Consider the following 24004-nt stretch of genomic DNA (forward strand, 5'->3'; position numbering starts at 1 on the left):
GTAAGACTCAAATCACCATTCCAGCTTGTCACTCATCAAGGAATTAAAATCTTCTTTGAATGTGGAATTTACTGACCCCACGGGAGAGCCTAAGACTAAGGAACTGGTGCTTTAAACATGAGATCACTGAAAGAAAATAGTGCATTAGCTGGAGATCTTTCAGCTTTCCAAGCTGTGGCTGAGAGCCACTGGGCTACATTACACAGAGGCACCTAATTCATGCTCACAAATGCCCTAGCCATTTCCTGATCTGAAGGAATAGTGGAGTACAGTGCAGGGGCCCCGAGAAATAGATAGTTTTTAAAGAGTTTATATGGGTAATATGGAAAAGGCTTTGATCTGCATCTTTCCTAATAGAACAAAGTATCTACTTAATGACCTGGTTTTATCCCTGACGGCTGGCCATGTTCAAAATCTGGGTCAGTGGCTGTGGGGAAAAGCACTTTTAATTTCATCTGAGCAAAAGTCTGGTGTTGATAGGGACGACTTAACTGACCTTATATAGATGTGGCCTCATGGGAAGGCCAGGTTCCTGTAGAGCAAGCCCGTGATCTCTGCTAGCTCAGCTGCACTGCGAGCTTTTTCGGCAGAAGTGAGCTGACACTGAACTAAACATTCACAGTGGTAAAAAGCAGCAATGTCACATATTTCAGGAAACTAGATGGTTGGGCAATGATACAGAGTCACTTTGGGTACTCTGGGTTCCTCCAGAAATTACTGGCATTGTGGTTTTAGAAAGCCTGTGGACAATCCTCCTCTTCCCCCAATTTTTAAAAGAAACATCTTTAAAAGTGCCCAGGAAATAAAATCCTTTAAAAAATGAACTGCAGATCCAAGTTCTTACTATTTTGTGTTGGCTGTGGGGTTTTTTGTTTGATTGGTTGTGGGTTTTTATTTTTAATTATTCTAGGTCTAGTTTCTATTCTTGCTACACATAATTTTGTTGGAATATAATTCTGAACTTATCTCCTTTGGAATATAAGTGCGATTTGAGCCAAAATGTGCTGCAAATTGAAGCAGTTCTGTTGTAGTTGGTGGAGTTACTATGGATTTATGGAGATATGAAAGAACAAGATGTGACTCTGTCCTGGTTTCAGCTGAGGTAGAATTAAATTTCTTCGTAGTGGCTAGTACGGGGCTATGTTTTGGATTTTTGCTGGAAACAGTGGTGATAATGTGGAGATGTTTTAGTCGTTGCTAAGTAGCACTTACACTGGTCAAGGAGTTTTTCAGCTCCCCGTGCTCTGCTGGGAGCAGAAAGAGCTGGGAGGGGGCACAGCTGGGACAGCTGGCCCCAGTTCACCAAAGAGATATTCCATACCGTATGACGTCATGCTCAGCATGTGGAGCTGGGGGAAGAAGAAGGAAAGGGTGGACGTTCAGAGTGATGGTATTTGTCTTCCCAAGTAACCGTCACGCATGACGGAGCCCTGCTTTCCTGGACATGGCTGAACACCTGCCTGCCCATGGGAAGGAGTGAATGAATTCCTTGTTTTGCTTTGCTTCTGCACGCAGCTTTTGCTTTCCCTATTAAACTGTCTTTATCTCAAACCATGAGTTGCCTCACTTTTACTCTCCCGATTCTCTCCCCCATCTCACCAGGCGGGGAGTGAGCGAGCGGCTGCATGGTGCTGGGTTGCCAGCTGGGGCTAAACCACGACAGACTCAAGGCCAAAACCTCTTTTTCTGTTCCCTGTTTTGCACAGGTTAGATAATACATTTTGGTTTAGCATCTTCGTATGTCTGCTCCTAGTGGCCAAGCCTACTCAGGAGTTTTCCGAACCTGTTCAGTACATCTTTTCACAGCTTTCTGTTTGTACTGCCATATGTCCAAAATAATATGTTACTGCTTCACATGACATCTCTGGCTTTTAGACCTCTGACTATGAGCACAGTTTTGGGGTCCAGCTAGGAAGAAGGAAAGTATGAATTTGAGAAGTGCTGAGCATTGTTTGCTGTCTTCACCTTTAGTGTGCACTGTGACTTGCTGGTAGCTTTGGTGCTTACGCTTGGGCTGTCCAACTCAAGCAGCCAAAACTACGGGCTTCTTTGAAAAATATACTCATAATATCTGAGCCTTCTGGTAAGGAAAAAACATTGCAGAAGAACCTTCTATTGCACAATAACATGAACAAGATGACAACCTGAATGTTTCGGGACACAATAGGATGGGTATGTTTATCCTGGGCATAGCCTTTCTGCCTGGTTCTGTGACTAGAAACTGAGGATTAGAAAGGAAAAGTCTTTCCACAAAGTGTGGCAATGTTTTACCATGTATGTGAGGTTGCTCAGAACTGGTGGAGTCACCAGTTATGACACGATATAAAGGCGGGGTAGATCAGGGCTCATCTGGAGGATCAGTTCCTTTCATCTCTGGAACAATCACTGCTAACATTTTAGCACCAGCAGCTCTCTCTGAATCTCTGATGGCAGAAGACTCTGAACCTCCCATGAGTGAAGCTTCAATTTTCACGTGGTCACAGAGGCTGATGAAATCTCCTCTTTGGAAGACTTAAACTGCATCAGAGCTCCTCTAGGGATGAAGCACAGCTGGGCATCCTGTGGCTTGTGTCATGCCAGCAGATCATCCCTCAGAGGGCTGTTCCCTGGATGGGCTCCGCAAACTGAAAAATCTCCAGGGACCACAGCAGGAGGCAGGTTCTACAGCTCCTACAGGGCAGGATAGCATGAAGGTAAACCCAGGCTAGCAGGGATCAGGGGCTGCTTGAAGGCAGCCAAAGACTGTCCTTCCTCCTTTTTCTGTGGAGCAGGGTTGTTTATATTGAAATCCATACCCCTCACACCACTTGTCCATCCGATAATGTCTGTCTGTTTTGATTCTGTCTGCATATTTGCATCTTTTCCCTATTCACTTTTGTCCCGGGTCCTCAGTCATCCAGGTATCTAGGTATTTACTTAGTGTCATTCATGCCAGTAATGGATCATTGGACCACAGTGAAGTAAAGCTGAAGCTCAGAACCTGGGAGGTCCCCAGTTGAGAAGGGCTTAGATTTAACAGATCACTTCTGTGGAACTGAATTTCAAAGCAGATAAATGAATCTATACAATTAATACACTTTTCCTTAGTTTAATATCACCCCCTATCGTCCCTTGGCTCCAGTTTCTATGTATTATATTTTTCCAGACCAGTCTTGATTTCTTGCCTCCGCCCCTCAATAACATCAACTTGCAGATGCAGCAACAGCCACACCAGCAGCCCTGCTTCTGGGAAAGAGACAAGAGAATTCAGCTCTTGAGAGGTGGATTTGCCAAGACATCAGACTTCAGATGTTTCTCCCGGGGAGTCCAGGAAGCTTTAAAACTCCTTTCTTTTATGTTTGTCTGGGAAAGAAGCCTTGGGATACAGTTCCAGCAGAGGAGTGCCTTGTTTGGTGGGGACACTTCCACTCCTGATGCCATATTTGCAGTAGACTGGTCAGAGGAGACAGCTTCATCTGAAGTGAGTTCAGACAGATACTTTAAATGTTAATAAGTCACTAGGACTGCATGACATTTGCCTGAAAGTCCTGAAGGAATTCAAATGTGGGACTGTGGACTTTTGGCCACACCTGTCATTAATGTCTCTGTGCCAGAGCACTGGTGGATTGCCAGCGTAACCCCCACCATAAAAAATGGCTGGTGAATTTGACTTCCATTGTGGTAAGAGACTGGTGTCTATAATAAAGAATAAGACTGCTGAGTATGTGAATAACTATCTGTTGAGAAAGAGTCAGTGCGGCTTCTGTAAAGGAAAATCCTGCATCACTGCTTTGCTGGGTTCTGTGAGGGTCTCAAAATAAGCACATGAATAGAGAGGATCCAGCAGACATAATACATTTAGACTTCCAAAAAGCCATTGACAGGTTCTTCAGTAACTTAGTAACTTAGTAACTAGTAACAGTAACTTAGAAGTTACTAAAGGAAATAAGTTGCTATGGGGTTGGATGAAAGGTCCTTTTATGGAATGAAAGCTGGGTAAAGGACAAGAGGCAAAGGGTAGAGCATATGGGACACTTCTCAGGGTGGAGAAGAATATGCAGTGAGGATAGCCTAGCGATTGGTCCTGGGACTAGTTTTATTCAGCCTTTTCATGGCTAACCCACAGAAGTGACTGAACTGTGAAATCTCCAAGTTTGAGGTTGATACTAGCTTTTCTGGGGTGGTCAAATACTGTTCTGATGGCAAGGAACTGCAGAAGGATCCCGCAAAATGAAGTGGTTGGACAGAAAAGCATCAGATGAACTTCAACTAGATACATGTGAAGTAATACATTTCAGGAAAATAATACAGCACATTCCTACATGATGCTGAACTCAGAGCTCAGATCTACAGTAGCAGATCAGGAGGGAGATCCTGGAGTTGTAATTTATTACCCTATACAATGTGCTTATGCAGCAGCAGCCTTAAAATTGTTGAGCAGCATTGGCACAGGTACTTAGACTCAGGTAGAGGGTGCAATTTTAGCACTATATAAAACCTCCATGCATCTTGATCTTGAGCAGTGGGGGCTGTTCTGGTCTCAAGAAAGACATTGTTGAGTTTGAGAAGGCACAGAGAAGGGCAGCTACAGCAGTCAAAGGAATGGAATAGTTGCTTTATGAGGAACTACAGAAAAGGCCACTGCTCTTCAGTTTGGAGACAGCAAGGCTGAGAGAAGTTATGAGTGAGGTTTATAAAATCTTGAAGGTGGTGGATAAGGTGAATGCAGATCTGTCTTTCACCAAATTCTGCAACATGAAGCCGAGAGCTTTCCTCAGCTACCAAATCAAATGTTTTCTGAAAGGCTGGCTCACTGCCCAGTCCTCTGATACCATTCCACAGACAGTGCTTTCACAGGTAGCCCTTGAAGAGAAAGGACAAATAATCTTGCATGCTACTGCTTAGGGTGGGCATCCACTCCTTCTCTGGAAACCCTCTGTCCTGTGAGGTCTCTGTTCCACCCACAAGGCAAACTCCCTCCCATCTTATGTCCTCAACACATCTGAAAGCTGTCACCCTAGCAGGGAAGGCTGCAAAGGTGACAAGCTAGCCCAACACAGACAATCACTCCCCAGCTATTTAAATAGCAGCCATGGGGCTGTTTTGGGAGAAATGGTTGCAGAGTGGGGCAATGGTGCTTATTGCCTTGCTAGCTTTGCCCAAAGGGTGCTGCAGAATACTCATGCCACCATAGCATTTCATTGGTGTAATAAATTACAACTACTGAACTAGATCAGAATAAAACACCATTTAATGCTATATCCTGGCTGCGAGACCATCCAGTGGCAAATTCCTTGTGGAAGGTATAAGACCAAGAAAGTACGAAGTAAATCACCCAAATATTCTGCTAGCCTCCAGCAGTCTGAGACAAATGTTGAATTTTTATATTTAATTGTGCTTTTCCTCTGCAGTGTCTCCATCCAGTTATTTTATGAAACCACATAAGGGTTTATTACTCATGCTTTCCTGAGGCAAGGTGTCCATGGCTGAAGGCATGCTGCGTGAGGAAGTCTTGTGCTTGTTTTGGACCTGCCTCTAGTGCTTGTGTCTTGTCTTTTGAAGATACAGTAAGCAGTAATTTATTTTCATCTTATTTATTCCCCTCAAGGTTTTATTATACCTATTTATTATAGCTATTACAGCTTCTCTCCTCTGTCATCTTTTCTTTAGAGAAGAAGGCAGTGTTGCAGGCAGCCAGGAGCCCATGTAGCTGGATGTCTTTCAGAGAAAATCAGACAAAACTTTTTTCTAGGACTGACCTTGGCTGAAGCAGCCCGGGGAGCATGAATGGGCCTTGAGAGGGGCCTCCTGGCACTGTGATGCTGCAATGCCCTTGGCCAGCACCAAAGCCCGGCTGACTTGGCCTCAGGTTGCATCAGGGGAGGTTTAGACTGGATATTAGGAAAAATTTATTTACTGAAAGAGTGGTCAGGCATTGGAACGGGCTGCCCAGAGAGGTGGTGGAATCACCATCCCTGGAGGTGTTCAAAAGACATGTAAGCATGGCACTTCAGGGCATGGTTTAGGAGGCCTGGGGGTGTTGGGTTGCTGGTTGGACGTGATCATCTTAGAGGTCTTTTCTAACCTTAATGATTCTGTGATGATATGACTTGTGTACCTTAAATGTGCATCCATGAGCAGTCCCAGCCAGACCTGTCAGAAAGCAGATGCTTGACGCTAACACCCCATGGGGGGCATCTCCCTCCCAGTTTTGTGGATGCCCCCAGAAGAAGTCCATACGCAGTGAGGCACTGACACGGGGAATAATGTCCCAGCAGCAGCGGTCCCTGCATGGTGTTTAGTGGAAGATGCTTTGCAGGGTGCTGGCCTGGTACCTCAGGCAGATGAAGCTGTAGAAATGAGGTGAGGCACAGGAGGGATCAGCCTTTCTCAGGGAGTGGGAGCATCCTTTGCCTTCCAGCCCATTGCTAGCAGCAGGCATGAAGCTGCTGAAAAACTGAGAGTTAGGCAGGAACCATCATTTTGCCTTGCCCCAAGGGCACTTGATGGCCCTGACCAGCCTCACCTGGGCCTCCAACTGCAACCTTTGCCCATGGGACCAGGAGCCCCATTTCAGCTCAGCCCTGGGCTTTTAGTCCCTGACTGAGCTGTAGTGTGGTCTGTCTCCATCTCTTTCATGGATGTTTCTGGCCATAGATGCTGTTTTTCTGGACCCTGACACTTGGACTGACTTCCTGGCTTGACCTCAAACCTGCTTGGCAATCACTGGACTGTGTCTGGCACTGACTACCACCACCACTGGGACTGGCTTTGAGCTGCAAATCAACTTCTCAGTTGGACCTTGCACCTGCTTTGTCATCACGAACTTGCATGATGATCTGGACTCTCAGCTGAACTCAACTCCCATCTCTGGGCCTGCCCTGCTCCCATGTTGTGCTCCCATGTTGTGGGACAAGCCCTGGCTGACGAGCCCCTACTCTGCCAGTCTCGTTATCTTCCATGTCTCCTGGTTTTCTACCACTTAGGAGCAGCTAGCCCCTCTCTCTGCCTTGACAGAAGGAAGCTTTCCCAGCAAAACATGTTGTCCCTGCCACACCGCTCTTCCTCTACACGTTCAGCCTTTTCTCCTGGAAAGCCCCACTGAAACCCTTCCCTCCACAGGATCTGTCTCCTAGCCATCCAGAGCCCCAGCCAACTCAGCCTGCTGTGATGGCACGATCTCACCAGGTTAGGGCAGGTCCTGCAGGATGAGCTGCCACCTGGACAGTCCCTACCTGTACCTGTGGTGACAAATAAGTCATTGAGCTTCAGGGAGAAGGCTGATGTGCATCCTGGATACTGGGTATTGTATATTGTTTTAAGCCCTGGATGTCAGGCTGGGAGACATCACAACAGAGAAGATTAAAAATACAGCTATTGTGAGTCCCTGTCCCTGTGCTGGGGCGGAAGGGCACCGTCCCAGCATTGCTCAAGGAACTGGTATCAATGCTTATGGATACCAGTGTATTAGCACTGCCTCTTGCAACCACTCTGCATCCAATGCACCCAACAGCAATGTGAAGGGAGGAGGATGAAATGGGACTGGATGATTTGAAGCAGATATGGTGGGCAGTGAGTGACCAAAGGTCTCAGGTGTGAAGGGCTCTGCCGAAGCTGGGCTGCATGGTTGAGAAGCACCTCTGGGGAGCAGGGCCTGTGCTCAGCATGAGCATGTTGTGTTGGCAGGCGAGGTGGGACATTGTATGGTGCTGTCAGGAAGGCGGCCAGCAGATTCCTCAGCGATGGGGTAGCGCTGAATGACCTCAGAGCACAAATGGTCTGTGCAGCTGGTGGACTCTGAGCACCCTGCCTGTGCTGAGGAGATCTCAGGGCCCCAGCTCTCTGTCCAGGAGGCAGCCCCCACCCTGTAGGGCCCTGCAGATTGGCTTGCTTGCCTGGCTGCTGAGGCTGGAGGGGAGGAAAGTGTTGGCAGCTCACAGAATTATTAACAGAAGAAGAAGTAGGAAAGCAATGGGGAAAGTCAAAGAGCCAATCCCACTTCAGCATGAGACACAAAGCTGGTTCTGAGCAAAACTGAGTGCTGGAAATGAAGGGATCATGACTGCTCTGAAAGCTGCTAATGGTCAGCTTGAATATACATAGACAACCTGAGTATTGCCATAGACTACAACCTGAAAAGAGCAGTGCCATTTTAGGTCCTGGTAAAGGAGCTTCATGTTCCTATTTCAGCAGCTTTCTCTCATATATGTCCCTGCTGATAAGCCTCTTGTGCCCAAATGGGCATCAGGTCTTCATTCACCCTAGAGGCTGTTGGCACCTTTGATAGTACAGAATGGAAACTAAAGAGCCACATGGGGTTGGGTAACTCTGAAACAGAAGTACAGCCTTCTCCACCTGTCTTACTGCTTTTTGCTTTGTAGGTCTTCTTAAAGTGCTGAAGGCAAATTGTTCTGGATGTCTGGAGACAGTGTATTCTTAAGTCCATGGCCTGGGACCAACTTTCCGAAAGGCAAACGCTGCCTTGGTTACCTCACATTTTCAGCTCTGCCAGTGACGACTTTGACCAATATCTTGGTTGCCAGGAGGACAAAATGTGTGTAGCATGGGTAAGATGGGTGTAGATGTTAAATTACAGAGGTCCTGCAATGCACAAATGTTGACTTTGCTAGTAGGACAGGAGGCCCTAGGACCTCCAACAGCTGCTCTGTGCCCAATCCTCAGGGAACAGACAGCCAGGAGTCTCACACACATGTTTTATGCAGTATGTGGCATTTTCCCTGTGTCATGGGAATGCATGATAAGCCCTGCAGATCTAGTGTCAGATGAAGTGCAGGTAGGGGGCAAGGCCTCAGCCAAACTGCTATGTGTTGGCACACTGCAGGCAAGGCTGTGAAAGAGGTCTCTTCTCTGAGCCAAACCACTCAGCAGGTCCCACTCGGTAGAAATGGAAAACATAAGAAATCTGTCTCTTAAAAAATTAGCTGGAAAATCAGGAAGACTACTGTGTTTTGTTCCTAGATCTGGAAGCAGGTTTGAGTTAGTGATTGGAATGGAGGAGAGAGGAACTCAGCTGTCAGGGCACCTGGGCTCCTTTTCCAGCGTTGTCCTGTACCTGTGACTTCAAGCAAATCCCCAGAGACACTTCTGTTTGACTTCTGACTTGTGTCTCAAGTAGGGGCAACAGTCTCACCCATTCTGTCCCCTAGAAGACCAGAAAATACAGGGGACATGTTCCTGGAGAGCAGTGGTTGCACTACACCATTTATCCCAGTGCTGAATCCTTGGATATTGGAGAGGTTTATCCTATATACTCACACTACCCTCAGCTGTAATATTCCTGTCTGTAGGGACTTTGTATGTTGAAGACCTTTCCCAATCACTGGAACATCCTTCGAGACTGAGTGTGAAGGGGCAGCCTTGAATGGCACAGACCTTTAGGTCATCAGCACCATAGCCTCACTCCCCACCTCTTATCCCGAAGAACAGGGACAGCTGGGATCCTGACTGTGCTACTTCTCTTGCCTTCTGATTTGCACCATCCCTGAGTGGCAGCGGACTTGCTCGTCACGGGTCTGTGATGGCAGTGATCTCACCTTACTGCCTGTATGTGGGGCAGAGCACTGAGAGACAAGGCCTTGGTGTAATTCCCCTCCCTTCAGAGAGCAGGCAAGAAGGTTCAGTCCTGTGCTGGAGTCTCAGAGTACTTATGGTTATGGGGGCTGCTCTGTTTTCCTCTGCTAGAGTGTCTTTCACCTCTGTCCTCTCTCAGTCCTGCTCTCCATACTGTGCCCCCAGAGGGAGCACAGGGGCTCATCAGGTGCTTAAGACTTGCAGGTCCCCTGCATGGCTCTAGCTCTAGGGAACATGGAGACCAGTGACACACGAGCATCACAGCTGCATGTATCACTGCTTCTGATACGCAAATTGGTCCATCTCCTTTTGAGCAAAACCCTGTGCTTCAAAGCCAAGGTCTGGGACCTGCAGGGTGTTACTTTTCACGCTCAGGTGGAAGAAAGAGGACTCTGGTGTGAGAATAAAGTCTGGGTGGAGGTACTGAGAATAGGGGAAACATCTGCAAGTCATTGTAGATTCCATTAATAATTTCTCCTTCCTTGTAATGGTCTGTAGTACTGGTGTGTGTGAGGAGCCGGACCCACCAGGCCCCATGAAGGGACCTAGAAACACTTATGGTTTGTGCCTGGTCTCCAATGCTCACTGGCACAGGCAATTGTGGCTGATGTGTCTTTGGCCCTTTTGGTGGCCAAGAGCAAGTGCTGGCAGCCCACGGTCATCCTGAGCCCTGCCATCATGGCCACACCATTGGCACAGCCCCAGACCACGGCCCTTGCACCAGCCTAGAGAGCTGCTTTGCTTCCTCAGCTGTAATGACAGACCAAGCTGGAGGGAAGGGCCGAAAAGGGTGGGTCAGCTGAAGGGTCCCTGGGGCTTATGATGGTATGGTTAGAGCAGAAACAACAACCCCACCCTAATCCCTGTGACACCTCCCCCCTCTATAAATGGGACAGATGGATAACCCCCTTCCTCTCCCTGTTACCCCTCTTTTCTTCCCTCCCAGAGGTCACCTTCAGCAGGGAGGCAGTCTGCCCCCAGGACCAGAGACAGGGGGAAGGGGCGGAGCGTCACGCTTAGCCCCGTAATGCCTGGCAGCCCACTCCGGCTGCTCAGCGCCGGCTGAACCCAGCCCAGAGGCTGCAGCAGGGGAAGCGAGGCAGTCCACGGCCGGCCGTCAGTGCTGCGCTGCTGGAGAAGGTGAGGGGCTTGGTACAGACGGGGAGGGAGTGTGGGAAGAGAAGTTACAGCTGTGGCAGGATGAAGGAGACTGGACAGAAACATAAAAGGGCGCCCAATCCTCACAAACTGATTTTGGAGACTCCGGCGTAGCTTGCCGGCACAACGCGGAGTGCACCCATTTCCCAAATCTGGTTGATGGTGAGCTCGTTAGCTGGCTCTGCCCTGAAAGGTTGCTTTGGGTCCGGTTGTGTCCAGTGGGATGATGCCCCAGTGCTGGCTCGTTAGCTGGGAGGAGGGTGTGATGTGGCTTGGTTCATGCAAGATTGCTGCCGATCTCTGTCCGAGGAAGCTGCTGCATGGAGACTGTGGTATACTGCTTGCTGGGGAGAGGCTTATGGGGCTGTCTCCAGGGAGGCTGCTAGGTGTTTCTGACCAAGAAGACCAATATACATTTCTGCGAAGGGGGCAGTTGTGTGGTTCTCCGCAGTGAGATTACGAACTAGCCTGCTGACCAGTTTTAGAAAGAACCTCATAAATCTATCAGCAGTAAGGCCAGAAGCAACCACTGCGATAATCTATTCTGATTCCTTGCGTGTATTAAACGTGGTTTGCACTAGAGTGGACATTTTAGGGAAAAAAAAGCACCATTCTTGAGGTAAAAGTTCCAGAGATGGAAGGATATTCTTCCATACAGGTTGATGAGATTTTTAGGGACAGATATCCTTTTTCACAAAATCTGCACCACAGCTGAGGTCTGAAATTGCCTCATTTCATCTTCAGCTATTGGTTTTATTGTAATGCTTTTACTTAATTGGGAGAGCCCTCTTTAGTGAAATTCTAGTACCCACAAAGGTACATACAGATGATAGAGTCACTTCTTCACTATCTATTTGATAAGTTAACAAGACTGCTCCCCTGGAAGTTTCCCCCGCAATTGTCAGCCCTGTTGTCATTCTCATGATTCTTTGGTTCTTTTTCCGTCAAACTGCAGACACCAGCGTTAGCTTGCTGAACTGTGGTCTTACTGATAACATTAAAAAGATAGAAATACCCAATAGCTATTTCTGTTGACCTATCAGTTGGCCTCCAGAAGAGTTCAGGAAATTTACCCTAGAGAAGCCAGGATTTCACTTCAGTATATTTTTAACATTCAAAAAACATCATAAAAAAGTAGACAAAGAAGAATGCGAAGCAGAACAAATGGAAGGAATGCATTTCTAATAAAAATACAAAATCCACTGGTGCACGATATTCTCAATTCTAGTGCAGAAGTCATTAGCAGGTGGCCAGCTCTTCAGAAATACAGCTTTCCTAACTCAGCTGATTTTCAGAGATTAAATTTCAGGCTGTCTTGGGGCATCTGTGTTCAGTGAATGCATCAGTGAACTAGAGTTCACTGTAAGAGGCACATCATCTCAGAACAGATCTCTTCTGTTGTTATAATCTATTTTAGTCTCTGTAACGCTGAATGGCTGTATCTATCTTTTTGTTTACAGTGAAGCTTACTTTCTTAATTCAGCAGCTGGATAATGCTAGTTTGCCTCTCACTGCTGATGTTCCCTGCATCTCATGCTTTCTGGACATTCTTCTGAGCAGAGTGAATGCAAAAGTGGAATTTGCAACATCAGTAACCCTTATACCGTTATTCTCTTAGACTTCTATCTGTGTCATTAAGACGAGTATCTGTATTGCTGTAGGTTATTTCTAGTGTAATTCGGTATCATCCCATGTACTAAGGCCTGCAAAGGAAGTAAGGCTATACCAGACCTACATTTCTGGGTTTACACAGTGACCATTTTACCTAGAAAGCAGCATGAAGAACTTAGATTTGTCTGATCAATATGACATTTCATTTTTTTTCTGTCACTCAATGCCAGACTAAACTCCTGGCTTCTTTGCTCGTTTGAAACACTTTTGTATGCGTGTATGTACACGCACTACTTTTATCAAGCAATGCATTATCTACCCAAACCCAATTTGTGTCATTTGCAAACATTTTCTGGATGATTTCAGTGCTTTCTTTTAGACCATGGACAAGGGTAAAACTATTGTAACAGAGTCAAGATTTCACAAAATTAATTGTGTAGGGTGTGGACACCAATAAAATACAATAATTTCCACTATACTGGGCTTACTTTAAATCCATTTAAAATGTGTGGCTTATTGATTTTGACCAATGCCAGGATGAATTTGTGCAGATAGCTTTCAGGAAACGATCAGTGAATGAGACGTTTCTGGCAGGTGCTGCACGAACCTGCCAGACTGAGCTGGCAATACCATCCTGAGGACCTCTCTGAACTCCCACCAATGATTTAGAGGTTGATGGAAAACCACCACAGGTAGGATCTTTACACAGCCCCTAGACAGAAATGGTCTGATAACAACAGAGGCACCAAGTGATCTGAATTACTTGATACACTAAGTCCATCTGAGCAAAATGTGCTTTATTAAAGGTGGTGCAAAACTATTCAGATAGAAACAAAGCAGGCAACACCCAGAAAAGGATGTGAAGAGGAAGCGGAGTTTTCCTTAAAAAAAACCCTAGTAATTTGGAAGAAGTCTGGAGTCATAGTGGATGTGTAAAAGAGTGCAGCTTCTCAGTGTGGTCCTTCTGCAAAAAGACATCTTGGGGCCACAATACAAGGCAGAGGGTAATTCTAGCTGAATGCATCACAGGAGGCATTCCCCCAGGAGCAGTCGGTGTTTTAACATTGAAGACATAGAAAATGGTGAGGCTTCAGAGAAGAACCATAAAACAAATCTGAGAACTGGACAAAAGGTTGTTTGCAGGCATTTAACCAATAAGAAAACTGAGAGGTGTCTTATTCAGGGAGCATGGAGGAGTTTATTCAAAATGTGACTACAATTTCTGGCAGCATCCTGTCTGTTTTTAAACTAACTGATGTGAGCACTACAGAAGCACAGTGTGCCAGCTGGTTTGTGAAGCCTAAGTAAACTGTTGGTTAAATATATAGCCTAAGTAAAGTATTGCTTAAATACATAGCCTGAGTTTCAGGCTGTACCCTGCTAGTTTTACTCAACCTAAGTAGCTTAAAATATGTTCTTGTAGGCTGTGGTGGTACCTCTGTCCACAGTCCATATAAACCCTGTGAGAGTCAGGAGAAATACAGTAGGCATTAAAACTTCCTTTCTCTAGCCAAGAAACTTCAGCAGCAGATTAGGTTAAGATATCAGATTTTTAAATCTGATATTAAAATCAGATTAAGATATCCTATAAATATGTAATAGCAAGAATGTTAACACTGTCTTTTATAGTTAACCAACACTGCATGACTTTTCCTAAGAGGTGCTCCAAATGTTGTTGGGGCTTTTTTTGGATTAAAGCTCTGTAAAAGGTCAGACAAGAAAATGGACGTTACATACCATATGCTCAAGGCCATTTTTAATGGAGCATCTCTGATATGAGGAGAGGCTGAGACAGCTGAAACTCTTCAGCTTAGAAAAGAGAAGACTCAGAGGGGATCTTATCAGTGTATATAAACACCCGATGAGAGGGAATGAAGAAAAAGGAGCCAAACTCTTCTCAGTAGCACTCATTGACAGGACAAGAGGCAAACTGCACAAATTATAAGACAAGGAGTTCCATCTAAACACAGGAAAATGCTTTTTCTTATTTTTCTTTTTTTACTGTGAAGGTGTGAAACAACTTGCTGGGTTGCCCAGAGAGATTGTGGAGTCTTCATCTGTGGAGATATTAAAAACCTGACAACCTGACTGGGCACCTTCCTAGATAACCTGCTTCAGCTGCCACTGCTTGAGCAAGGGGAATCGTATTAGATGATCTCAAGAGGTCCCTTCCAGCCTAAACACCTCTGTGATTCTGTCGTCTGTCATCTGTCCCTGATATATAGTGATTACACTGTCTTTGGCTCTTGACATGTATGAAGTTATTTTCTGGGCCAAATATATTAATCATTTGGGTTGAATAACCAGAATAACATTACCTGGACTAAGACACTGTATCTCCATAGGCTAGCACCTCCTCAGCTCCTCAGGAAGCTGGGAAGCATCTCCCAGTGGTGGAAAGGATGTGAATTTCTTGCTGCTGTAATTAGAGACTGTTCTGGGGAATTAGGGTTTCTCACATGTTGACAGCCTGGAAACAGGACCTCTAGCAGTGATGAAGCACAGGAAGGATAGTGGAGGAAAGAACAGTTTTGAAAAGGATCCTGCCAGCTGCCTTCAATACAGCACAGCCAAATGGTGAGTGCATCCTGGCCAGGGCTCTGGTAGCCTCCTCCCCAGTGTCTGTCACTCTGCAGAGGGCAAATGACATGCTAGAAGGTAACAGAGGTAGGTGCAGAGCACCCAGGCACACTCTATTCAGCGGTGACCCAATTTTGGCCTTCGCTTAGCTTCCTAGCTAATGGCAGTGGTATTTCAGAGAAAGACCTGACAACTTTGGTTATTTCCTGAAGTATGGGCTGTGTCCTGTAATCAGATTCCTCAAGGGCAGTAAGGACCAAAGCCTGCAAACTGTTCTGGAGTGACTGCAGCTGGGGCTTCCTTCATATGGAGGCTGATCGACCCACAGGGTTGTCACTGTCCCTCAGGACACTCTACCCATATCCTCTGGATGATCCATTTTTCCAAGCTGGCTATTTCACTTTGATGCTCTACTCTGTACTCAGAATATCTGCCCTCCCATGCCAGTAGGGCCATGCATGGAAGTAAGGATCCTTGCTACCTATATTGCAGTTCACTTGAAATGTGGATTGGAAGGACACAAGAGTTTTTGGTTTTTTTTTAATTGCAGAAGCTTATGGACTCAAATGTTTTGACTCCCAAAGCTGGAGTAAGAGCCAAAAATATACAAAGAAGCATATCCTCCCATTCACAAAAGCAAGTTTTCACACAGTAAATCAAAGTAATGAATCATATAAAAAACAGAATAAATGAATCATATAATAAATAATTCAGTACAAATAAAAAGAGATTATTAAATAGATATTTGAAAATTATATCATTAATGAATAATACATTAAGTGGCTGCAACGAGAAGATTTTAACCTTTGGGTTAGACAGCATTAACAGGTGGCCAGCCTACAAAGGAAGAAATTTTAGCTAACTCAAGTTTGAGAAATTAAGTTATCTGAGAACATCGTGAACCATTTGCTGACAAGGACTTGTATATGACCATAAATTTGACGTAGGAGAAACGCTATCTTACAAAAGTGGTCTTTTGATATTTTTTTCACAAATTTAAATCTAATGTGTTCTGCACAAGACAAGCAGACATCTCTCCTGTTGTTCCACCCCGTTTAGTGTGGCTTTAGCCTATCTAATATCACGGGGAGGTCGATGTCTTTCAAATGCCTCTTACATTTTAAGTTTCTCCTCTATATTCCTAGCTAGGACTCTTTAAAAGGCTTTTTCAGCTATTTGTTTTAACACCTAAATGTGGCACCACCAGTTTGGAAGTGTCAGCGACAGAGTGGGTCCATTTGCGGGTTCTGCGATGCCCTTGCTGTGTGGAATTTCACAAGCTGTGCTGGCTGGTCAGCAAAGAGGAGGACATCAAAGCAAAACCTCTAAAATACTTTCCAGACCATCTTTCCCTGTGAGTTTCTCCCCAGCCTTCCGTTAATCACCTCCCATGCACACACTTGTTCATTGTTGAACTCCCTACAGACTATGAGCTTTGACTGCTGTTGTCTCTCACACCAAACCAAAGCCTTTGCAGAAAAGAAGTGCCAATTACTTGGTACTTCTGAACTGGATAAGACTTAGCAATGCAGTCTAGGAGGGAAGGGAAGGGAGAAGAAGGGGAACTCTCCCACAAGTAGCCCCAGTCTCCTGTACAACTCCAGCCTTTTTGCAGTTTTCCTAGGTTTGTATAATTCTGTTGCTAAATTACGGCATTCTTAAGAATTACCAGATCTAGCAGCACTGGGGGCTGGAAGTTGAAGAAGTTGAAGGGAAAAGGCTTCATTCTTTCTGCTCCCACCCATATTCTCAGGATGCCATCTTCCTTTTTAACAACATAAGGTCCTATTCCCTCCCCCAAAAGGCATCATGTCTGCCAGAATGGTTAATGGAAAGAGATCCTGAGTTTGTAGGTGCAGAGGTGAGCCACTGGTTTTACATTGGAGCTCTGTCTCACTGCACAGTGTTTGAGACACATCCAAGAAATCTGCAACCCTCAGGCTCTTGGGTGGCATCCTGGGCTTCATTAGGTAAAATGCTACCAGCAGGTTGAGGGAAGTGATCCTTCCTCTCTACTCAGCACTAGTGAGGCCAAATCTGGAGTAGTGGATCCAGTTCTGGGCTTCTCAGCAGAAGAGAGATGTGAACGCGCTGGAATGAATCTAGTCCATGAAGACGATTAAGATATTGGAGCATCTCTCATACAAAGAGAGCTTAAGAGAGCTGGGACTTGTTTAGCCTCAAGAGGAGAAGGCTCAAGGGGATCATCTTACCAATGTGCATAAATACCTGTAAAAATGACACAGCCAGAGTATTCATAGTGATATCAAGTGACAGGACAGAGGCAGTGGGCCTGAAACACAGAATTTCAATTTAAGCATAAGAAAAACCTTTTTTACCATAAAGGTAATCACACACTGGGAGAAGTTGCCCAGAGCAGTTGTGGAGTCTCCATCCTTGGAGATATTCAAAACTGGACTGGACAGGGTCCTGAGCAACCGGCTTTAGTTAAACTTCCTCTGAGCAGAAGGTTGCACTAGGTGATCTCCAGAGGTGCCTTCTGACCACAACCATCCTGTGACTCTGGTTCTGTGACATTGCTCCAAAGCCAGGAGGGACTCCCAGGCCTGGGGTGCCTGTGTTCAGAGCACAGGGGGGTAGTCAGGAGAGAGTGTTGCCACAGGTGCCTTAAAATGCTGCCTTGTAGCTGGCTGGGGGGGACTGAAAAAAGCATTTTTCTGAAACAGGTCTGAAGCAGCTGGCTGTAGCTCAAAAAGCCATTGATGTCCCAGCTTCCTTCCTGCCTAAGTTTCTTGGCTGCACAGATGAGTGACTTTGGGTCAGAAATGTCAGCAGGTGTGTGAGACACTGAGCTCTCTTTGGCTTGCTCAGAGCACACTGCCTCTGACTAGAAATCGTTTTTTGTCATGGACTAGCTGTGCCTCTGCCTAAGGGGCAAGTCTGTCTCTGCTGCTGCCTCAAGGACTTTCTTCAATAACCAGTAGGGGTGGGTTTCTGAGTAGCGGGACATGGTCTTGCTGCAGTAGGCTAAGGAGAGCAAGAGGACTTGGTCACGCTTGATAATCTGGGACTCTGTAACTGTTTTGCTTGTTGCCTGACACCTTGGAGCCTAGAATAAGAAGAGGTCTGGGAGGCCAAGCTTTAGTACAGCTGACACAAAAAGGTGATCTACGTCTTTGAAATGAGAGGCCCCAGAGACTACAATTAGAGAAAGTCAAGCATCTGTCTGGAGGCCAGAAAGGATTAGCGGGCTGATGGATGTTGCCTTCCATACAGTGGCCTTTTATACGATGGAGGGCTTTGCCCAGAGGTGTGCTGTATAAAAGCACAAGCTCAACTCTAGCACAGCTGTGAGGGTGCTCAGGCTCCAAGTGGCAGAAATATCCCTTGCCATGACAAAGTTTGCATGTCATGTCTGATCTAGTTTCCTCTGTGCATGTTGTTATGTTCCTAACTCGGGCTGTGGTGTTTCTGCAGCACTCAGCAATGGCCGAAAGCTCAGCTGCAGCTGAGGTAGCAGCAGGGACAGCGGCACCAACTGTGCTAGATGAGCTCCTGGAGATCACAGCTCAGAGCCTGGTGCGCACTGAGGTGGCTGAGCACTATGAAGTTATTCGGGAGCTGGGCAGGGGCAAGTATGGCCACGTGATGCTAGTGACCCACAGGCAGAGAGGTAAGGAACCAACTGCACCTTATGAGGGCCTCCTCTCCATTCACCAGGGCACTTGGTGGGCTGGTGGCTCCTTGGGGCCAGGCACCAGGCATGGTGGGGGGTGTCCAAGGAGACTGGCAGGGCAGGGACCTCCCCAGCCAGGGAGCAGGTGATGCCAGGGGGTGGGACGGAACATAAGGCAGGGTTATGGTGATGAGGCAGGTCCAAGGTCAAGCTGGGAAGTCATTCCACAATAGGGTTCATAGCTAGGCACTGGCATGGATGTGATATAGCTGGAAACCAGCACTCCCACCACACAGCTCAGGCAGGCAGTGAAGTCCCAAGCCTGAGCTTAAATGGTGCCACAAGGCCTATGGACAGAGGGTGTGAATGGAAGTTCTAGGTGGGGTTGGCCAAGGCTGTTAAGGCCAATGAGGGCCCACAGGGCTCTGGCACTACTCTTCCCCAGTAGTCCCAACACAGACTGATGGACCTACATAGCCTGAATTTCCCTTGCTCTGCCCAGTGCTCCTGTGCATGCACTGACTGGCTCAAAACTCACTGGTTCAAAAATCTGGCTGCAGTGCCTGGTCCCAGATCTGGTGTCTACATGATATAGCCACACGAAGCTTCAGGTCAGAGACCCCTCTGTGGCTGTGTGTGTCTGGACCCATGGCTGCTCAGTGCCCTCTCTGTCTGGCCTTGGTGTGAGTGACTTTCAGGGGAGTCTAACCCACTCTCCCCACCCCCAGGGACTCCTATGGCTCTCAAGCTGCTACCCAAAGCCAGTACCAAGCTGCACACCTTCCTATATGAGTATTGTGTGGCACTCTCCCTCGCCACCCACCCTGCCATCATCGGCATGTTTGGAATTGCCATCGAGTCCAGCCAGTACTATGGCTTCCTCTATGAACCAGCACTGCACAAAGACCTCATCTCTATCATCAAACCCCGGGTGAGTGCTACAAGGCCATGGGGACTGGAACTGCAGTGTTTGGCCCCTGTGCCGGCTGGGTTGGAGGGAGGGAGATAAAGGCAATGCGCTGTGGGTCTCTCTGGGGTCTACAGCGTTGAAGTAGCTTCAGGCTTGCAAGATGAGAAATGCAAAGGTCTTCCCCAGCGCAGAGCACACAGGTGATAGCCCTGCTGGCAGGGCTGCCAAGGTGCTCCGTGTGTGCTGTAACGCCTCTCTCCCTGTGCAGGATGGGATCCCTGAGCCAGCTGCTAAGCAGTGCGCCAAGCAGCTCGTGAGCGCGCTGGAGTTCATCCACAGCCGAGGGCTCGTGTATCGTGACGTCAAGCCTGAGAATGTGCTGCTGTTTGATCCTGAGTGTCGACGCATCAAGCTGACTGACTTTGGTCTTACACGGCCCAAGGGTACTAAACTTAAGCTGGTGGCTGGGGTAATCCCCTACACTGCTCCCGAGCTGAGCAACACTGCTGATGCCCAGGGGGTGCCCATCGACACCAGCTTGGATGCCTGGGCCTTTGGTGTGCTGCTTTTCTGCCTGCTGACTGGCTACTTCCCCTGGGAGCAGACCCTGCCAGATGACCCTTTCTTTGAGGACTTTATGCTGTGGCAGGAGACGGGCCTGGAGGAGGACCTGCCCCGCCACTGGAAACGCCTGACGGCTGAGGCTGCCCTGATGCTGCGGAGCTTGCTGGCCCTAGATCCGGCCAAGCGCAGCCCCGTCAGTGGGGCACTACGCTACGTCGATTGCCCTTGGCGGCTGGAGGATGGGGGCAGTGAGAAGGCTGCGGTGAAGCCCTAGAGCCCACTCCCTATGGAGGGAGGGAAGGTGGGTCTCACCCTGCAAGGGGCTTCGAGCTCTGAGGCACCATGGTGACCCATGTGTGAAAGGCCATGGTGACACAGAGAGCAACTTCTCTACAGTACTGTCCCTGCTGCTATGGAGCCAGGCTCCTTCACCAGCTGATGGTCCTCATCCATGGCTCAGTGCTGCCCAGTGCCACCTCCTTGTGCTCCCTTGGGGCTTGAAAACATCTCTTTTTTCTCTGAGAAATGACTGTCTGCCTGTGAAGCACCCACTCGCTTCCTGGCCACAGGGACTCCAGGGTGTTTTCTAGGGACTCAGTACCTGCCTTGTCTCAAAATAGAGCAAAATATGCACTTTTGTGTTTCTGTATGTGGCTCTTTTCCCTCATAATAAAATGCATGTGGGGGGCCTGCTTGCTGTGGGAGAGCAGGGGCAGCCTGTGGCTGTCTCAGCACAACCTGCACAAGGCAAGGGTCACGCTGGGATGCTGCCTGGGTCTCCACCAGGACCCTTGGAGGGTGGCTTCAGGCTATTTGGGTGGATGTTCTGGGGAGCCCCCAGCATGTGGCTGTGGATGGTAGCTGGGGACTGATAATGGTGTTGAGAAGGTGGTGGGAGCTGTGGAGGTGAGGTGTCGGAGAAAGCCACAGGGAACACTGTAACCTGCCCACTGCCATGCAGGGGCTTTTCTGTGCAGAGGGTTGTTAGCAGCAGGAGTCTTAGTGTCAGTTTGCACAAGTGTCACCCTCTAGTTCCTGTCACTCAGGAAAATGGCCTTCTACAAACATTGACAGCCCTGCTGAAGCTCAGTAAACCTCTCTCTCTCCTCAAGTGGCTTAGGTGCAAGTGGAAAAGTGAGCTCACTGCCACAAATGTCCTCATGTATGCTGATGCACTGTGCACTGTGAGGGTGGTCAGCCTGAGCATCACTGGGAAAGGCTAACAGAGGAGATGTAACCACTGGTTGCATAAATTTATCTGTACAAATAACCCCAGAAAAATTCCCCTAGTGATACCTCCCAGCAGTCCTAAACTCCTCACTCCTCATCCTCCCCCAGACTGACTGCTCCCTCCTCACAGAACTAGCCCCACCCCTGCACAAGCCTCCACTACCACTTCTTCCCTGCTACTATTCTCCTGAATCCTTCTGTCCCAAGGAACCATTTACAAGTCTATCCAACACCAGACCAAGCACACCTCCTCCCTTTTACTGCTTTCAGGTCCTAAGAGAATGTTCTTCACGCTCTTTTAGAGCCTGGTTACCCCTCTAGAAGACATTCCATCTCCCATCTCCTATCGCCACTTTAACCCTTCCCAAGCAACACACCTCTCCTAAACCACCAATGTCCTTCTAGGTGCACATTTTAATCCTGGAAAGAGGTAACAAGGAGAGAATTAGGGGTCAGAAGCTCTTACTTTGGTACCTATTTCCAGTCCTCAGGATTATGCTGTTGGTAATCCCTTCCAGCTCTTAGCCTAATCCTCTTTGTGGAAGCATCTCCAGCTCAGTTTCTATTCTCAGTGCCTTTGTAACTTTGTAACTTTGTAACCACTACCTTTTCTACTATCCATCACCTAGTAAACACCTTTTGCACATTCCTCTGCCATCAACATGACCTCCATACTACTCTCTCGTACATTTCCTGCTTCCTACATCACTTATCTCTTGTGTCTTCCTTCCAACTCCCCAACATACCTTATCAACCAGCATCATGCTCACCCTGTTCAAGGTACAGTTTTCTTCTGTCTTCTTCCATCTCTTAGAATATTTAATTACCCAAAAATTTAATAAATGCTGCTCAACTCTGGCCTGCTGAGATTTGGCCTTAATTACTCTTTGATTACTATAGGAATAGCAGAGGAGTGTAAAGGTATCAACACACTTCCTGTGTTTAAAGTGGAGAAGCACTAAGACCAATGAATCTATAGGCCACGTAGCAGACAACTATCCAATGAAAAATAATGGGGAATCTGATACAGATGCTTGCTAATAGAGAATTATAGAACAGGAATGTGGCTTCTTGGAATGTGACACTCAGCATTTTGTTTGATAATATAGTTGTGTTTGCTAAAGTAAATTCATAGCGTTATGGTACACAATTTCTCTGAGGCATGACCTGTTGACATAAAGAAAATTACAGGATGCTTTACTGATTAAGAAGATGTACTATGCAAGGTCAATAAAGCATACACTAAGTGAACTGAGAACTTTCAATGGACAGAAGAAATAATTGTCAGTTGGGAATGCTCTTTGGTTAGTTTGGTTGGTTTCTGCAGGGATCCATAGTTGAATGAAAACCGGCCAACATTTCCACCTATGATTTGAAGGTAAATACAAAACCACTGCAGGTAAAACCCCGCAGATGACACAAATGTAAACAGGGTGATAAACAGCAAGAGGAACAGGCCACTCCTAGAGGTCTGGATAACTGGGTAAGTTGGGTGTATTCAAACAAAATACATTTTCTTACAGGCAGGGGAAATGTATTCAGGTAGGAACACTTAGGAATAAAAGGCGTCCTTACAGAAGGACCCCTAAAAAAACTTTGCAAGTCATAGATACACAAGATCATATCTATCATAGATACACAAGATCATAACACACTTCTCATTGTGTTATTCTGTCAAAAAAGGCTAATGGACTCCTTGCACAGCTACAGAGGGGCAGACACTCAAGGTGGTCAAATATCCAGCAAAATCTTGCTAGCAAGATTCCTGCTGGCCTAAATAGGAGTGTGGGAAGTAGGAGAGAGTGATCAGTGCTTGATGCCACACAGGGCAGTCCTGGGGATGGTACCACATTTACAAGCAAGCTGCAAAGCTGGACACAGGTCAGAAAAGAACCATGCTGGGGCTGTGGTTTAAGGCTGTAAGAAAGTCTTCTTAAAGAAAGTAATGAGCTAGACTATCTGAAACAGGAGGACTCAACGGGGGTTTGGTTATGGCATAAAATACTGGGAAGAAAATACCTACTCCTAATGACCTACTTTAATTTGAGAAAGGTCCAAGAGCAACCATGAGAGGCTGGAGCCAAACACAACATTGCAGTAGGGAGGGTTCTTGCCTATGGAAAGAAACAGTCATAGGAGAAGAGGCTGAGAGAGCTGGGACTATTCAGCCTGGAGAAGGGTCAGGGTGGACCTTATACTTCTTTATACTTCTGGACACAAGTATAAATTGGGAGAGGAGCGCCTGGAGAGCAGCCCTGCAGAAAGGGACCTGGGGGTGCTGGCTGACAGTGGGCTCAGTATGAGCGAGCAGTGTGCCCTGGCAGCCAAGGGGTCAAATCTCATCCTGGGGTGCATTGAACATCGTACAACCAGCCGGTCAAAAGAGGTGCCCATTCCCCTGTATTCAGTGTTGGTGCAGCCTCACCTTGAGCACTGTGTGCAGCGCTGGGCCCCACCATTTAAGAAGGATGTGATGGTTCTTGAATGAGTCCAGAGGAGGGTAACAAAGCTGGTGAAAGGGCTGGTAGGAATGTCTTCTGAGGAGCAGCCAAGGATTTTGGACATGCCTAGTTTGGAGAAAAAGAGGTTGAGGGGCTACCTGATTGCTCTCTACAGCTTCCTGAGGAGGGAATGTGAAGAGGGAGGTGCCGATCTCTTCATTCTGGTATCCAGTGATAGGATGCGTGGGAACAGTTCAAAGCTGCTCCAGGGGAGGTTCAGACTGTACATCAGGAAGCATTTCT

The 24004-nt window shown here is 47.1% G+C and overlaps 1 protein-coding gene across 1 annotated transcript; it reads left to right on the forward strand.

Annotated features, from left to right (window-relative positions):
- The first annotated feature begins 10484 nt into the window (after positions 1-10484).
- Positions 10485-20663, forward strand: LOC142053132 (serine/threonine-protein kinase SBK2-like). The gene is made up of 4 exons (XM_075084292.1): positions 10485-10710; positions 18358-18553; positions 19285-19487; positions 19735-20663. The coding sequence occupies exons 2-4, from the start codon at positions 18367-18369 to the stop codon at positions 20302-20304; spliced, it is 960 nt and encodes a 319-aa protein (XP_074940393.1). The 5' UTR covers positions 10485-10710; positions 18358-18366; the 3' UTR covers positions 20305-20663.
- The last annotated feature ends 3341 nt before the right edge of the window (positions 20664-24004 follow it).

Source organism: Phalacrocorax aristotelis, chromosome 2, assembly GCF_949628215.1.
Source record: "Phalacrocorax aristotelis chromosome 2, bGulAri2.1, whole genome shotgun sequence".
NCBI classification, from domain to species: Eukaryota; Metazoa; Chordata; class Aves; order Suliformes; family Phalacrocoracidae; genus Phalacrocorax; species Phalacrocorax aristotelis.